This window comes from Patagioenas fasciata, chromosome 27, assembly GCF_037038585.1.
Source record: "Patagioenas fasciata isolate bPatFas1 chromosome 27, bPatFas1.hap1, whole genome shotgun sequence".
NCBI classification, from domain to species: Eukaryota; Metazoa; Chordata; class Aves; order Columbiformes; family Columbidae; genus Patagioenas; species Patagioenas fasciata.
The window spans coordinates 3,727,139-3,743,418 of NC_092546.1; the positions used below are offsets into that span (position 1 = coordinate 3,727,139).

Here is a 16,280-nt window from a genome sequence, read left to right on the forward strand (position 1 = left end):
AAAAAAGTTTCTTTAAAACATCCCTCCCTCCTCTCGGGCCTGACAGCCTTCGAGTTTCTCAGGGGAGGTGTGGTGTGCGTTGTCAACTCAAGGCCACCGGTTTTTAAAAGGGAGACGCGTCCTCCGTTCTGCCCCAGCGTGGGGAGTGGAAGCGGGAGATGGAGGCTGCTCTCAGGGTGCTTTTGCCGTACCTGGTGCTGTCACTCCCCTCTGCAGCGTTTCCCAAAACGGGGAGCGAAGGGGAAAGGGTTTCCCCAGTCGCCCGGCTGGAGCTCAGCCCACCGGGGCAGCCGGGACTTGACGCGAAGAGAGAAAATGCGAGTTTACAGGAGGGAGCGAGCCCCAGCCTGGCGGTGAGATCAAGGGCGCCCGCTGCTCCTCACCTCTTTTCTAAGCCCAGCCCAGCAGCAAGATGCCTCTGGGGGGTGGCCGAGGATGGGCCCACGGGCTGGATGGACACAGGGCACCCGTGGCCGCTCGGGGGGCTGGAGGGACCCGTCTGCCGGGTGAAAATGGACCAGGAGGGGCCGAGCCCGCGGCACCTGGACGTGGTGGGTGTGCTCACCCGCTATGAGAGCGGCTTCATCAAGCTGCTGAGCCAGCGCACGGGCTGGGACGAGAACCAGCTGGAGGCCCTGGGGCTGTGCCCGGGCCGGGACGCGGGTGCTGCTCTGCAGCCCCTGCGGCGCATCCACGCGCACCTGCAGGAGCCTGGGCCCGAGCGACTCCTCGTGCTGCACCTGGAGGAAGGTTGGTGAGCAATCCCTGTGCCCAGGCTGAGCCGGGCCGGCAGAGGGCCCGGGGGGATTTAAACACAGGATTACATAGGCGGGGTTGGGTTGTTTTGAAAAATGAGCAAAGTGCTGCAGTAAAATGCCTTTCTGGGTAGATTTTTAAGAAGCATCGGTGGCGATGACAGCACTGATGCACAGGGAGCCTCGTCCCTGACTGTGATTCCTGCCCAGGTGGCTTCTGCTCTGCTTTGGAGATGATGAGTGTTTACCACTTTCTGCCTTAATGGCTCTGGGTCCTGGGCAAAAACCAGCAGCACACATCCCTCTGTCCCCTCTCCCTCTGTCCTGTGTCCCTCTGTCCCGTCTCGGGGGTAAGATCTGTGCTCGAGGGGGGGCACCCTGGCTGAACCCTGGGCTTTAATCCCATGCAGCAAGAGAATCATGGTTGTTTCTCTTTCCTTGAAATCTCTTCCTCCCCTCCTGAGTTTTGGATTTCCAGCTGAGCTCATCCGCCCCGGGCAATGGGGGAAGCGGCTCTTCCCCGGGGAGCTCTGCTGGCTGTGACAAACAGCCACGATGTCCCCAAGCCACCGGCGGAGCTGCCATGGGAGAAGTGATTTGCAGGGGGTTCTGCCCATAAGAATTTGCTGCTCTGGGAGCGCGGCAGCTCCGCTCACCGGGGCTGCAGGTTCACCCGCTGCAACCCCCCAAAGCAGAGAAGGGGATTTGCCGCATCCCCATGCCCCGTTGGCCCCTGTCCCCGATGCTCTGACCACTGCTGGGACGGGTGCTCAGCCCCAGACCCCCTCCTCACCCCCGCTGACCCCCGTCCCATCCTGTCCCCATAGTGCAGTGGGCAGCGCAGGCGACGCTGCGGTTCGGGCTGGATTTCCAGGCCCAGGTGGGCCGGTCGCTGGGGGAGCTGCGGGGAGCGCTGCTGCTGTTCTACCCGGGGGCCGCCGCGCACCCCGCGGAGCTGCTGCTCAGCGGCCCGGGGCTGGCGCGGGAGCAGGTGGGTGACACGGCTGGGGATCCGGGCCTGGGATCGGGGGGGTCTGGGGGGGGGTCTCAGTTTTGCTGGCCCTTTCCCTTTTCCACCCCCCCCGCATCCCCTTCCCACCCTGTCCCAGCCCCGTTCCCTCTCCCAGTCCCGTTCCCACCCCCCCAGCATCTCCGCCGTCCGGCGGGTTGGCGGTGCCTGAAGATGGTGCTGTTTCCCTGTCCCCAGCTGCGGGCAGGGACACAGCACAGGGACAGCGCGGTGTCCCCAGCTCGGTCCGCGGGTCCCCGGGCCAGCAGCGGGGCAGTGCCGGGCTGGCTGGGGACACCGCGGGCTGGGTGACCCGCACCCAGCAGGGACCACAGCGGGGGGGATCTGAGCGTGTCCCCCTCGGTGTCTCCCCACACCTTCGGTGCTCCGGCGCTTTTTGCCCCCGTGCAGAGCATCTGCCCGGGCAGGGGCAGCCGGTACCTGGTCCTGGGAGCTGCCGGAGCGTCCGTGACCCGCAGCAGCGAGCGGCTCAGCTTCGAGGCCACCCTGGTCATCAGGCACCGAGGAGAGGGAGGTAGGGACATGGGGGGATGTCCGTGTCCTCTGGGTTCTGCCTTGGGTGTTTGGGTCCTCTCTGTAATGAGGGGCTGTGGGACACCCCGGTGCATTGGAGCACAAGTGTGATGGGAGCAGCTGAGGGACCTGGGGGGTTCAGCTGGAGAACAGGAGCTGAGGGGAGACCTTCTGATCTCTGAAGTGCCTGAAAGGAGCTTGGAGCCAGGGGGGTCGGGCTCTGCTCCCCAGGAACAAGCGCCAGGAGCAGAGGAAATGGCCTCAAGTTGCCCAGGGGAGGTTGAGGTTGGATCTGGGAACAATTTCTTCCCCAAAGGGCTGTGGGGCATTGGAACAGGCTGCCCAGGGCAGTGCTGGAGTCACCATCCCTGGAGGGCTGGACAGACGGAGATGGGGTTCTCAGGACATGGGGCAGTGCCAGGGCTGGGGAAGGGTTGGACTCCATGATCTTGAGGGTCTTTTCCAACCAAAATGATTCTATGATTCTGTATCACCATCCTTACCTTCTTCTCTCTCCCTCAGGTACCCCCTTGACCCCCACGGAAGCCCAGCAGCTCCTTTTTGGCTCTGATGACAAGTGCTTCACCAGGATGACCCCTGTGCTGCTCCTGCTGGCCAGGTCATGGCAGGAGGAGGTGGCTTTGGGCCCTTCTCCCTACCTCTCTGCTGACGGGGTGCTGGACGTGGCTCCATATCCACAGCTCAGGTCTGTAAAACATTGGGGCTGGGGGCGGAGAGGGGCAGCCCCAGTCCTTCTCCTGTGGGACTGTGGTGGGAGGATGTGGGGCAGGGCCTGGGCACAAGGGGTCCCTGTCACCCTCTCCGTATTCTCCTCACAGCCCCCCCCAGCCTGAGCCAGAGGAGCTTCCGTCCCCCACCGCCCCGAGCCAGGGCAACATCTCGTCCCCAGCGCCTGGTGCCAGCAGCCAGTTCCTGGGCATCCTGACCCAGTTCATCCGTCAGGTCCTGAGCCCGCCCAGCCCCTCCAGCGAGCCGCCCACCCAGCCCAGCTCCCAGCACTGGCTGGACTTCCAGGTGATGGAGACCCTCCCTCACCAGCTGCTCAACCTGTCGGAGGAGGCAGCGCTGGAGCGGCTGGTGCAGTCAGAGGAGCCCTCAGTGCTGCTCTTCCCCCAGGACAGCGGGGCCGTGCTGGAGCAGCACTTGGGGGGCTGGCAGCCCGAGGGGACCGTGCTGCAGCTGCTGCTGGGCAAGCTGCAGGCGGTGATCCAGGAGCTGAGGGACATCCCGGCTTTCCAAGCAAACACGGGGCTCTTCCAGCATCTCCTGAGCTTCTGCTACTACCCGCCGGGTCCAGGCCAGGCTCAGAGCGAGCAGCGGCGGCCGGGCTCGGGGAAGCTGCACACGCTGCTGCTGCTGAAGGCGCTGCAGACGGTGCGGGCGCGCTGGCAGGAGCGCAGGAAGGTGCTGCGGCAGAACCGCAGCGCGCGGCACCAGGCCCACTGCCGTCTGCAGGAGCTCACCATCGACCTGCGCGACCGCAAGTTCATCGTCATGCCCACCGTCTACGCCGCCAACAACTGCGAGGGCCCCTGCAAGCTGCCCCTCTCCACCCGCGTCCCCAGCTACCACTCGCACACGGTGCTGCTGCTGGGCATGCAGGAGCGGGGCTCCCCGCTGCAGCGGGCTCCCTGCTGCGTCCCCGTCCGCTACTCGGACCAGCTCATCATCAGCCTCTCAGCCGAGGGGCTGGAGATCCGCAAGTTCCCCAACATGGTGGCAGAGGAGTGTGGCTGTCGGTAGAGGCTCCTGCCCGCCTCGCCACTCGCCCTCGGCCCATTCTCCCCAACCCACGTTTGCCCTCGCTAGGGAGCTGGTGCTTCTCTCGGAGAAAGGAGCTCCCTGTGTGTCCTTTCCCCATGGTTTGTTCATTAGCGTCGCTCTGGTTCTGGGTTTGTCCGTAGCCGTGCTGGTCCCTGGTGCCCGCCCCGCAGCCCCGTTCCTGATGCCGGGGGTGCCCGTGGGGCTGTGCTGTGGGGTTGGGCTGGGTACATTGCTGCGGGGCCATTGCGGGAGGTCAAGGCTCATGGCTTCGGCCAGGACACGTTATTTATCCCTTGCTTTCTGCTCCTGTAGCAACCAGACAGGGCAACTGCTGCTCCCTCCAGCCCCCCCAGCTGGCAGCATCCTCTGGCCGTTTACCAGCCCATAACTCAGCCCCACCAGCCATGCAGCTCCGCCTGCCAAAGCAGGACAAGAGGCAAAACCCCCCAGAGGGCCCGGCCTTTCCCAGGGACGTGTCCTGGGTGCTGGGTCACGTCGGCACCGCCCCGCGCTGACCCGCTCCCGGGGGAGGGCAGGGAGCGATCCTCTTACAGCTCCGGGGCTGCTCACACCACCCATGGAGCGGGGACACGCTGCTGCCAAAGCACCTGCTCCGCGGCCCCGCCGCTCGGCCCAGAGCCCGGCCACCCCGGATCATCTTCCAGAGCCACCGGGGCTGCAGCTCTGACACCTGCAGAGCAGCTCCTGGGCCCGTCCCAGCGCTGGGACCAGCCCTGGGCTCTGCAGTGTCCCCACGGAGCTGGCAGGGACACAGCCCCGTCCCCCAGCCCGCCTGGGGACCCGCGTTGGCCACGAGCCCTGGGGGGGACACACAGAACACACCAACATAACCAGGGATGACAATTTCTTTCCGTCTTTTCTTTTTTTAAAACATTCAATTTAATATCTTATTAAAAATGAAAATAGTTTATTTTAACCTCTATTGATTTAGCAAATACCTAAACCTGCCGTGGGTTGGGGCTGCGAACGTCTCCTGTAGTTGCTTCAGCGCTGTGTGATATTGCACTTGTGTTTCATTCCTAAAAGCGGCTCCGTGAAGGCAAAGCCCAAGGGGACCCTGGGTGACAGGCTCTCCAGCCCTGGTTTGTCACCAGCTTCGTGCCGCCCTGTGACAGCAGCACCAGGGCCTGGCAAGAGCAGGGTGCTCGTTCCCGACATCCCTCAGAATACAGAATACACTTCTCTCTTGATTTGCTTTAAATAAAATCATTCACTGAATTCAAAAGCTACACAGTGTGGAGACAAACTCTGTTCGCTGGGATCCCTGTGCCCCCCCGGTGCCTCAGGGACCACGAGTGGAAGTGAAATACAAGAGGTTTCATGTGGGGATGGAGAAATAACGCGAAGCCCAGATGAGAAGCCCCTTCCCCGGGGCCTTTCGGGTTGCCTTTGTGCATCAAATCCAGGGGGGCCCAGAGTCCCCAGGGAGCTCGTGTTGGGCTCCCGGCTGCTCTGCCGCTGCTCGGGGGTCCTGGAGCCTGCACTGCCAGCCGGGGTGTCCCTGGTGACCATCACTGGGCTGACAGCAGGCTGGACCCCCCTGGATTCGGCACCATCGAGCCCCTGGTTGCCTCAGCCTCAGTCGCGCCTCTTGCCCTCCCTGTGCCGGGCCGTCCCCTCCCGCCCCGGCGTGGCCGCCGGCTCCCAGGGCCTCCTGCCCTTGTGCTGCCGCCAGTCCCGCGTCGGGCTCTCCCTGCCGCCCTCGGCCCTGCCCGGACGGCCCTTCCAGCCCTCCCGCCGGGGCTCGTCCCGCTCCCGCCGCCTCTCCCTCCCCTCCCGGCCCCGCTGCTTCTGGGGCGGCTGCTCCGGCTCCCGGGGGGCCCTGAGGGCTCTGCTGGGCCTGTCCCCCAGCGCCCTGTCCTTGGCTCGTGCCTCCCTGCGGCCGCTCCACTCCTGGGCGGAACGGCGCTCCCGGGCCTTCTCCTCCTTCTTCTTCTTCTTCTCCCGGGGCTTCTTCTCCTTCTCTGGCTTCTCCTCCTTCTCCTCCTCCTCTGGTGTGTCCTCCTTCTCCTCCTTCTCTGGTTTCTCCTGGGCTTTCTCCTCCTCCAGCTTCTCCAGCTTCTCCTCCTTCTCCGTCTTCTCTGGTTTCTTCTCCTGACTCTTCTTCACCTCTGTCACAGCTAGCGGCACTTCGGGGACATCCACAGGCTCTTCGTCCTCGTCCTCCGGTGTCGAGCGGCCAAACCACTTCTTGAAGATCCAGGGCTCTGCCTGGGGTGGGGACAGAGGGGACCAGGAGCAGGTGACACAGCCCAAGGAAGCGGGACCCCTCACCCAGGGATGAGATGCTCCCGAGGATGCTCCTTCTCCCCCCAGCCCAGACCCGTACCAGGTTGCTGTCAGCTTCATCATCATCATCACCGTCATCGTCGTCGCCGTCACCATCATCATCCTTGAACATGCTGCTCTCCGGCTGGGCAGGCTGGGCCGTCACCACTTCTTGGACCTCCTCCTCCTCGGCGCTGACCACCTCTGGGAGTGGACAGGGACAGGCCACCGTCACCAGGGGATGAGGCTGCCACATGGGGTCCCAGGGCCACCCCACCCTGGGACGTGGCCCCGTTTCAGGCTGGATTTGGGGAATCGGGGCAGCCTGGAGCATCCAAACCCACCATGCAGGGGAGGTGGTGGAGGGTCCTGCCTGCCCGGGCTGACTCCCTCCCTGGAGCACGGCGCTGCAAGAGAGACGGGGAGAGGTGGCAGGAGGTGGCAGGAGGTGGCAGCAGGGTCTGGCCACCCCGTCCCCCTCCATCCGGCTCACCTTGGAGCACCTGGAAGGTGACGCTGAGCAGGGCGACGACCGAGGCCACCAGGATGCACTTGTTGAGGGTGAGCCCTTCCCAGAGGAGCGGCTCCTCCGCGGGGTCCAGCCCGGGGGGCTCCACCTTCCTCTGCACCGGGAGGCTCCTGGGGACTGCGGACCCCCGAGGAAAACAGCGTTACTGGGGGAGCTGGGGAGGCAAAGGGCTCTGTGCTGGGGTGGGAAGGGCAGGGGTATTTGCACCATTCAGGGGTTGAAAAGAGTGCTGTGGGGGCTGAGTCTGAGCTGTTTGGGGTGCGATGGCACCACAGCGTCCTGGAGCTAAGTGGGGAAAAGGGCTTTCCTGCACGCCTACCTGGAGGGCCGGCAGCGCCGCCTTTCGCTCCCACCTTCTCCACTCGCTTCTTCTCCGCCGCTTTCTTGTCCGCACCGAGCGGTGCCGGCTCTGGCATGCTCAGCTCCAGCTCGTCCAGATCCTGCTCAGAGACACCAAGCGGGGCCCTGGCCTCCTCTAGCCCCTGGAAAGAGGTTGAAGGGAGGGGGGGGTGGGCTCTGCTCCCCAGGAATGAGCGCCAGGAGCAGAGGAAACGGCCTCAGGTTGCACCAGGGGAGGTTGAGGTTGGATCTGGGGAACAATTTCTTCCCCAAAGGGCTGTGGGGCATTGGAACAGGCTGCCCAGGGCAGTGCTGGAGTCACCATCCCCGGAGGGCTGGACAGACGGACATGAGGTTCTCAGGACATGGGGCAGTGCCAGGGGTGGGTTATGGTTGGACTCCATGATTTTGAGGTGCTTTTCCAACCAAAATCATCCTGTGATTCCTCACCCTGGTGCGTGTATCCCCATCCACAGCCTTAAAACCAGGCTGAGATGGGATTCTTCATGTCTGCTAAGAGGGGTTTAGCCACCAGCTGGCTCTGTGCCGCAGAGCAGGCGCTGGGTGCAGCCCCAGCACACACGGGTGGGCTGGTGGTTGCTGATCCCCAGTTGTGTTTGAGCAAACACCCCCAGAGCTGCCTTCGGGCTGGATTCACCTGCCCAGGTGAGCACGGCTCCATTGAGGGTGGGATACAGGACCCGCTGTGGCCTCCCCAGTGGGTTTGGGGCAGCGGGAGCAGAGGGAGCGCGGGACACACGGCGTCGGGGCTCAGGGGGGTTTGGTGGCCGGGCTGGCTGCTGGCCCGTGTCACTGGCACTGGAGCGGTGCCACGGGGGAGCGTTACCCACCGCAGGTCTCAGTGACAGCGACAGCTGGAGGACGTGGCCTTCGCTCCCCCTGTGCATCGCCCCGCAGGGCCCTCCTGGGCTGAACCCCCCGCGGGACACCCCCTGCTCAGCCCCGCCGGCACAGGGCCCCGGCAGCCCCGCGATGCCGCACACTTACATGGGCTCCGCCGCTCTCCACGACGCTGCTCACCGGCCCGTCAGCATCTGCTAAAGGCAAGCACAGCATGGAGCGTCAGGCAGAACATCTGGGGAGGTGGGGGTCACCTGGGGCGCGTGGTTCTGCCACAGAAGGCAGAGTGGGGACATTATGGCCTCATTTCCCCGTTAGTGCAGCCAGGTCACCCCTGGAGGGCAGTTTCAGAAGCCTTTGGCCACCGCGGTGCCAGCTGGAAATGTCAGGGGGTCAGAGCATCCTGGAGTGCGTCTGGGGCTGCTGAGCCCCAAAACGGCCCCATCCCGGGTATCCCCGGGGAGCTGCAGCGAGGGGGACAGTGACCTCCCTGCCGAGGCACATGGAGGGGACAAACAGCACATGGATACCCTGAAAACGCAGCCGGAGCAACACTGCTCAGGGCTGGAGGCAGCTCCTGCTGGAGCCTGGACAGCAGGACAAGCTCCGGGCGCTGTGAAGCAACCAGAGCCCCAAGAAGACCTCAAGCCACCCAAGAGGGCCGCAGAGCTCGGGAGTGACTCTCAGGGCTTTTCCCAGAGAGAAAAACCTCCCTGAGGGTCCCCAGGGCTTTGTCACGGTTCAGCTGGGCCTGGGGTGAGGATGCTCCGACACGGGCCCAGCGCCGAGCGGCCTCAGCCCTCCTGGCACCTCCGCACGCAGCTCCGGCTCCGCTGACATCTGGACGCCACATCCTCGCAAGGCCTCCCCAGAAGGAGGAATTTTTGCCCCACTCTGAACTGGATTTAATTTATTTTCCCCCGGTGGAAGAATGAATGCAGAGAAAAAATCGCAGTTCCCAGGACGAAATCTAAGACATGGCATTGGAAGCAAAACAAACAAATAGGAAGAAACCTTTTGGCTGGGAAGCGAAGGAGCTGCCCTGGGACTCTCCATTGGACGGAGGTTCCCAGCCCTGAGGAAAGCACAAAACCAGAGGATTTTTCCTTAAAGAGTTTTTCCCCCAAGTACACATTGTGTTTTTGAGCTACACAACTATTCCCACTTTCTGAGCAAACACGAGTGCGAGGAGAACAGGGCACGAGTCCCTGGTCACGCTGGCCACGCCGACATCCCCATGGGGTCAATGCCATGTGGGTGCCCCTCGACGCCCCTTGTCACCCCGTGATTTCCACAAAGAGCCATCTCTGTTGGCTGAGCCCTCTCCTGCAAGGCCTCCAGCACCGCTGGCACAGCCACAGCCATGGTCACGGTCATGGTCACGGCCATGACCATTGGCACCTCCCAGCCAGTGCACTGCAGTGAGGACAAGGTACCTTTGCTCCTGCCCTTCCCTGCCCACCCGGGCAGCGCGTTGGTGGCCGCGGGGCAGCCCAAGTCTCTCTCCAGCACCTCAGGGGGACCTGCTGCCATGTCACTTGGAGGGGCTGTCACTAAACCGAGAGGGATCAAACAAACACCGGGAGGTCAGGAGCGGCGGAGCCCCGTGGCACACGCCATGTCACCGCATCCTCGCTGCGGCCCCCGGTCCTTGGCTGAGCTCAGCTCCATGTCGCAGGGTGCGTGGCTGTTCTCACAGCTCCATCCCTTGGGCTTCGCCTCCAGCCCCTGGAGCGTTCCCAGGCTTTGCCCCGAGGCTGCAGAGCTCCGCGACTTCCACACTCCCCCGGGTGGCCGGCTCCATGTCTGGGTCTGTGCCCCTCCAGATGGAGATGTGGGTCCATGTCCCAGCAGGGGGTGGATGCATTTTGGGACTCTACAGCCCACGCGGGATCCTCAGTCCCAGCCAGGTTATGTCACCCGCAGAACAGGCTTCCCCAGGGCTGGTTCCCATCGGACCAGCTCCAGCGCCCACGTGCCAAACACACAACCACTGCCCAGGCCACACAGGGCAGGGACGGCCACCGACAGCCCCAGAACCCAGCTCCAGCCCTTGGCTCACACCGACTCCTGCACAGGACCCTCCCGTTCGACTGCTCAGCCCATCCACCCCACTCCCCTGCACGCACTCCAGATCCTCTTTCAAATACACAAAATTGCAGAAACCCAACGAATAATCAGCTCTGCTCTGCTGTCACTGCAGCTTTTCCCGCACGAGCTCCTGAGGTTGCTCCTACCACTGACTCACATCAGAGAAACTTCCAAAAATAGTCCCCTCGCCCGCCCTGCTCTCTCTGTGCACGCTCGCGTGGCAGCGCCAGCATGGGCCCCGCGGCCCCCAGTCCAGCGCTGGTCAGCAGTGGGGCGAGCGCTGCCCCCGGGCTGTGCCCACGGGCTGCCCCCACGGGCTGCCCCACGTCCGGCTGAAAGGGTTAAAAGCCACAGAAAACTGTACCTGGGGCTCGACCACCTCCGTCTCGCCTCCAGCCCCCCGGCTGGCTCCAGCGCTCTGGGATAATATACAGCAACAGCTGCCGAACTGTGCCGGAGCAAAATAGCACCCAATCACCGGGAGCGCGAGCACCCGCGCCGCAGCCCCAGAAAAGGCATCGAAAGCAGGGGCTGGAGCGAGGAACGTGGGGTGCAGGGGGTGTAGCTCTCAAGGGCACCTGGGGTGCAGCTTGTCCCTTCAAGAGCAGCTCCCGGAGAGGGGGCTCCCCAAATCTGAGCCAGTAGAGAGGCAGAAATCATGGAATAGTTTGGGTTGAAGGGACATCAAAGCTCATCCAGTCCAACCCTTGCCATGGGCACAGACATCGTCACCCAGCGCAGGCTGCTCAGAAGGTGCAACATGAAGAAGTTAAACAAGTGGTAGGGGACAGAGAGGAGGAGCAATCCCCTGGGACCAGCCGTGCTCACACAATCTTGGTGAAAACCACTTTTGCCTGTGTTTAGAACAGCTGCTTCACCCCCGACCTCCCTGCGGTACCTGCTCCTGCAGGCAGGTCTCCAGGAGCCCAGCGCAGCCACGGGCATCGCTTGGGGAGGCAGGCAGGGATGTGGGGATGTGGTCCTCGCTGCAGGGTGAGGGGATGAAGCATCACTCTTCTGGGGAGCCGAAAAGGACCATCGGGCTCTGGCACTGCCTGTGCAAGGGCACCCAGAGTCCCCAACTCAGCACGGGCTGGGGGAAAAGCTCCTGTCCTCAGGGCATGTGGTGCAGCACATCTTGGAATCATAGAATTGTTTTGCTTGGAAAAGACCTTTAGATGATCAAGTCAAGTCCAACCGTTAACACTGCCAAGTCCACCTCTGAACCATGCCCCTAAGAACCTGACTTACGCATCTTGGAGTAGTCCTGCTTTGGGGACACCTCTCCTAAGGAGAGACACTTCTGAAAGGTTTCAGGTACAAAAATCCTGACGCCGTGACGTTTCACATCTGCAGCACCTGCATTTTTCTTTAGCAGAGGTATAAAAGGTCTTTGCAAGATTTACAGGAGTAATAAAGTGAGCACTGGCATCTCAGAGGGGACTCTTCGCTCAGGGCTCTGGCCATCCGGTGGCACCAGGTCACGGTCCTGCTTTAGCGCCACGAAGCGAATGAACTCGGGAGCAGCCGTCTGCTTTCCAGGGCAGGGATTTCCCCTCTTTGGCAGAGACAGGACCGAGCACGCTGCGAGCCCTGCTGCGGTATAAATAATGCGCTGCAGAAGCTGCAGCAGACGCAGGAAGGGCAGGAGCTGGAAGCGAAGCCCCCGCGCCGTGCCAGGGCTGCGCACACCAAGGTTCGTGTCCCCAGCTGGATTCCCGCTCCAGTAAGGTCAGGGCTGTTAATGGCAAAGCGTGTTTGCTTTATAGCAACATAATGAAAGCAGAAAATCATGAACAGGCCAACTAAAAAATCCCTGCTGCTCCCAGTTAATAATGAGGTTTTCTGCGGCGCTTGCAGGTTGGGACGCTTGTCCTGCCCCCCGGCAGCGAGGAAAGAACCCAGGGGTTGAATTGGCAATGTCTGCACACACAGAAACCGGGCAAAACGTCCTTCTGCTTCGTTCCTGCTTGGGACCACGGGACAGAGAGCTCTTCCCATCCTCTCCTGGGCTTTTCAACACCCAGTTCTGCAGTGGGGAGGGACTAGCAGGGTTTTTGCCTCCACATGTTTAGCTCTGAGCAGTTCCCCACCGAGCTGCAAAGCCTCCATCGCCATCGCACAATTTATCCCACGCAGATGGAGGAAAGAGATTCCCAGAGGCAAATTCTTTCCTAATCCCTTGAAACCCCCCAAAATCCCAGCTTCTCCCTGCCCTGAGACTGATAAAAGTGTCTCTGGGACGGAGGGAAACACGATCCGGCTGTGAGACCAGGCAGAGGGAAAAGCGCTGCGGAGGGCAGTGGAGCAGCGTGATGGACAAGGGTCCGGCTGCACAGGGCTGGGCTCCATGTCCAGGCTAAATATTGACTCTCTGGCTTCGGCCTGATAACTTAAATCTATCCTCTTTGACTTCCCAGGCTGTCGGCTCGGCTGGGTCACAGTGCCCTGGCCAGCCCCGGGTTTCTGCTGCGGTTTGTGGTCCAGCCGGCCCGAGCTGTGCTGCAGCATCCCCTGGCTGCTATGGCAACGCTCATTTATCCTCCCACCAGGACATAATCTTCTTTCTCCCTGTCTTTTAATAAGTCGTGGTTAAAAGGCAATCATAAAGACATAAAATTAGCCACTGATTATTTTCAGCACAGGTTAATTATGGGGATGAATTTTGCTTTTCTCTATGTAATTCCCCCTCTCCCTGGAACCCCTGTGGCTCCGGCAGCCCCAGCCTGGCTCCGGCTCCTCCTGCCTTGGGTACGAGGGGCTGCAGATGCTCAAGCTGGCTTTGCGAGTGGGTTTCCTGCTGCCCCAAACCCACCTGAGCCAGCTCAGGCTCCCCAGGCTGCCTGTGGGGCTTTCCCCCATGGGCTGCACCCCAGATTTCAGCTCTGGCTCCACCAGATCCACCCAACCAGGTTCCCAAGGCCTGCGAAGCAAAAACCTCCCAGTCCTCAAAGCATTTATCCTCCGAGTCCTCACGTCAGCAGGGTTGGGCTCTTGACCTGCTTTTAAAGACAGGAATTTAGATGTTGTCTGCTAAGGTCAAGTCCCCAGTGTGAGGGACAGCTCTGCAGGTCTGTCCCTGCTCCCTGTCACCGCCACGCTGACACTGTCCCGTTGCTGAGCCGCAATGGGCTGCCAGGAGCTGCAGCACCAAACAAATACCTGCCGGAGATGCACGTGGCACTTAGGCTGGGCTTTGCATGGGCTTGTTGTAGGTGCTTTGTGTCTCGGAGCCCTCACCCTTCTCTTAGATGTGGTTGGAGGTTGGCACCGGGCTGGGGTGCGATGGGAGGGGAGCGGGGCTGGCAGCTGGAAGAGAGGATCACAGAAACACCATTTCTCAGGGAAATCAGGTGAAAGAGCATCCCGATTCCTCGCACCATCAAAAACCTAAAGGCACCAGTGTCCCCATAGCAACCTGGCCACATCCCAGTGCTGCAACGATATTCTGCTGACTTAAAATTCCTCTTTCAGCCAGATCCAGCAATACATCAGCTCTTCCCATCCTGAGGGGTTGTGCAATGTCTGTGTGCTGATCCACAGCTGCTGCCTCCTTCCCCCGAGGTAGCAACACATCAGCGTCAGCCGGGGAGATTATTTCTCCGCGTGATTGCAAGAACCACAGACCTTTACGAGCGCTGGCATTGTGAAGAAGCACTCGTGAAATTACAGGAAACGAAGAGACGTGTTCTCTCTGCCAGCTGTGCTTCTCTTGTCAACTCACCGTCTGTCACCACGGGAGATTTCTAGATACGTTGAGCTGAGCAATCTCCTTGCGGAGGTGCAGATAATGGAAAGCCCGGAGCGTTTTGGCAGCTGGATGTTCCTGTGGCTTCACGGCACCAGGCACTGCGGTGGGGCTGGGCAGTGCTGCCGGTGTCGGAGCGAGGGCGGGAGATGGAGCATCCTCTGCACCACACGGTACCCACAGCTGCCACCTGGACGGGCTCTGCTGCCCCCGTTTCTTCCTCATGTCCAGCCTGAATCTCTGTCCTTCAGTTTAAAACCATCACCCCTTGTCCTGTCACAACAGGCCCTGCTCAAAAGTCTGTCCCCATCTTTCTTATCGTCCCCTTTTTAAGCACAGAGAGGCCACAATAAGGTCTCCTTGGAGCTTCTCTCCACGACCTCCCTAAAAGCATTGATCCCTCAGCGCTATATGATCTATAGGTATTCAGAGCAGTTCTACGTTAAAGCCAGTCTGATCACGCTCTAATCCACGTGTGGCCTAAATACTCCAATTTACAAATCCCAGAGGTTTTTGTTCCCTTTGCTTGGCGAAGGAGCAGCATTCAGGTCAGCAGGAACAGAAGACGCCGGATCCCATTAAATGCTACTTTTAGTCTCCGCCGCTTTCAGTAATTGTTCCATGATCTGTTTTCTCGCAGGCCAGCGCCGCTTAGGGCTAATCATTATTCTCCTTGAAGATTTACAGCTGTTGGTACCTCCAAGCAGGACACAAGTTCGCCGCAGGGTTTGACACACGACATTTCAGACAAACCGTCCTTGAAAGTGCCGTTTGGGAACGCGGAAAGCGGCTGCAATGTCTGTCCGTCCAAGGGCCACTGCTGAGGGCTGGTAGAGCCATGTCGGCGGAAACTGAGACACAAGGAGATTAAGGGGAAAGATAGATAAGAACAGGTCTGTTCTGGCGCTGATTGCTCCTGTAAGCCACCTGCAGGATCCTCATGGTTGTGTTTTGTCATCACCCTGATGTTTGGAAACTTTGATGATGACTTTCCTCCTCCAAAAATCAAGCTGGTCTCCAAAACTACTCTGTTAGTTATAAGCAGCGCAGAAAAGGCTGGGACCTGGGGAGAAGGTTTTTGAGTGACATTCCCTCCTTTCCCTCTCCCTACTTACATAAAGTAACGCCAAGTTAAATACATTATGTAATAGTAACAAGCAAGAACCAAACTGTTTAGGCCTCAAAATAGCAGCAAACTCCCTTTCCCAAAGCCACGCTCTTAATTATTCAGTTTTCTCTCCCTTTCGCCCACCATCCTCAACGTCATCCTGCACACCAGGTTTTGCTCAGTCCACGCAATTCGACTGCAACGAAGCAAATAAGTAATTGTTTGCATCCCCCCTGCTGGCGGGTCTATAGGAACTGTGGGGCTCTTGGCTCCCATCCTCCTGGGCTCAATTAAAAGGTATCAAAGAATCACAGAATGCCCTGAGCTGGAAGGGACCCACAAGGATCACAAAAGTGTTCCAGGAGCATCGCTTCACTTTCAGCACCCATAGCTCGCACAGGGCCCGTCCGTGCGGCACCGAGAGCAGAGATGCTGCTGTATTTTGTGCAGCAGTTTTGGCATAGTCTGAATTAGTTCCCATGATCGCCTACGACACCGGTCTGGTATTTCTTGGCAAAAAGGCACAAAGTAATGCAATGCGCCCCAGGACGGGGCAGGGAGGTGCAGAGACACGCACGGGGGTGGCAGCGTGCCGGTGTTTGCTTGCGCACGCGGCCAGCGAGGACTTGAGGCAGGAGCCTGTGGTAGTAACAGCTATTTAAAATGATGATGGAATTATCAAAAAATGGCAACACGGGTGCACGAGTGGGTGGAAGAGCAGGAGCTGAGCTGCTCCGCAGCCTTGTCCCAGCAGCAAGGTGCTCTGTCCCCAGCTCTGCCCTCTGGTCTCTGCTCCAGGGACCCCTCGAGTGACCGCTGAAGATTCTGTGGCTTTGGTTGTACATCCCAGCTGAAGGACCAGGGACCCGGATCCCAGTTCAGGCTCCGTCCTGGGATGAAAACCCAGGGATGGCAGCTAGAAGGGGCTGTTGGCAGGAATCCTTGTCCTCTCCCAGCTCTGGGGCAGGGACCGGACTCCGAAGCGCGGCTGCCCTCGGGTGGTGTCTCAGGGCATGAGGGAAGCCCGTGGAAAGGGACGCACGCTTGCAACACAGCTCCAAGACAGATGTTTAAACACCCATGGTTCCATCAGTTCCCCTCCCTGCTCCTTGCCCAGCCTGCCTCACACTGGGAGGTAGGAAAGCAAAGCCAGCTGAGTCCTTGTGCCCATTTGATTCCTTATTTTTTTCTTTCTTCCCAGTGAAATGCAAACAACAGCCTGAAAGAATTTC

The 16,280-nt window shown here is 60.6% G+C and overlaps 2 protein-coding genes across 2 annotated transcripts; one reads left to right on the forward strand and one right to left on the reverse strand.

Moving 5' to 3' along the window:
- The first annotated feature begins 76 nt into the window (after positions 1–76).
- AMH (anti-Mullerian hormone) lies at positions 77–5,333 on the forward strand. The gene is made up of 5 exons (XM_065858561.2): positions 77–750; positions 1,583–1,746; positions 2,176–2,299; positions 2,821–3,004; positions 3,138–5,333. The coding sequence occupies exons 1-5, from the start codon at positions 159–161 to the stop codon at positions 4,060–4,062; spliced, it is 1,989 nt and encodes a 662-aa protein (XP_065714633.2). The 5' UTR covers positions 77–158; the 3' UTR covers positions 4,063–5,333.
- JSRP1 (junctional sarcoplasmic reticulum protein 1) lies at positions 5,102–15,529 on the reverse strand. Its single transcript, XM_071799486.1, has 12 exons — positions 15,389–15,529; positions 14,694–14,791; positions 13,433–13,501; positions 11,599–11,874; positions 11,078–11,178; positions 10,557–10,640; positions 8,249–8,298; positions 7,221–7,383; positions 6,866–7,018; positions 6,717–6,779; positions 6,434–6,576; positions 5,102–6,315 (listed from the first exon to the last, which is right to left on the reverse strand). Exons 1-12 carry the CDS (start codon positions 15,527–15,529, stop codon positions 5,683–5,685), a joined length of 1,974 nt encoding a protein of 657 aa, XP_071655587.1. The 3' UTR covers positions 5,102–5,682.
- Positions 15,530–16,280: the final 751 nt, after the last annotated feature.

Coding starts and splice junctions, on each gene's coding strand:
- AMH (XM_065858561.2), top strand. CDS start 159: ATGGAGGCTGCTCTCAGGGTGCTTTTGCCGTACCTGGTGCTGTCACTC. Junction 751..1,582: donor CGTGCTGCACCTGGAGGAAG/GTTGGTGAGCAA, acceptor CTGTCCCCATAG/TGCAGTGGGCAGCGCAGGCG. Junction 3,005..3,137: donor GCTCCATATCCACAGCTCAG/GTCTGTAAAACA, acceptor TTCTCCTCACAG/CCCCCCCCAGCCTGAGCCAG.
- JSRP1 (XM_071799486.1), bottom strand. CDS start 15,529: ATGGGAACTAATTCAGACTATGCCAAAACTGCTGCACAAAATACAGCA. Junction 11,875..13,432: donor CAACCACATCTAAGAGAAGG/GTGAGGGCTCCG, acceptor TGGTGTGCGCAG/CCCTGGCACGGCGCGGGGGC. Junction 7,019..7,220: donor CGGCGCTGCCGGCCCTCCAG/GTAGGCGTGCAG, acceptor GGGGGTCCGCAG/TCCCCAGGAGCCTCCCGGTG.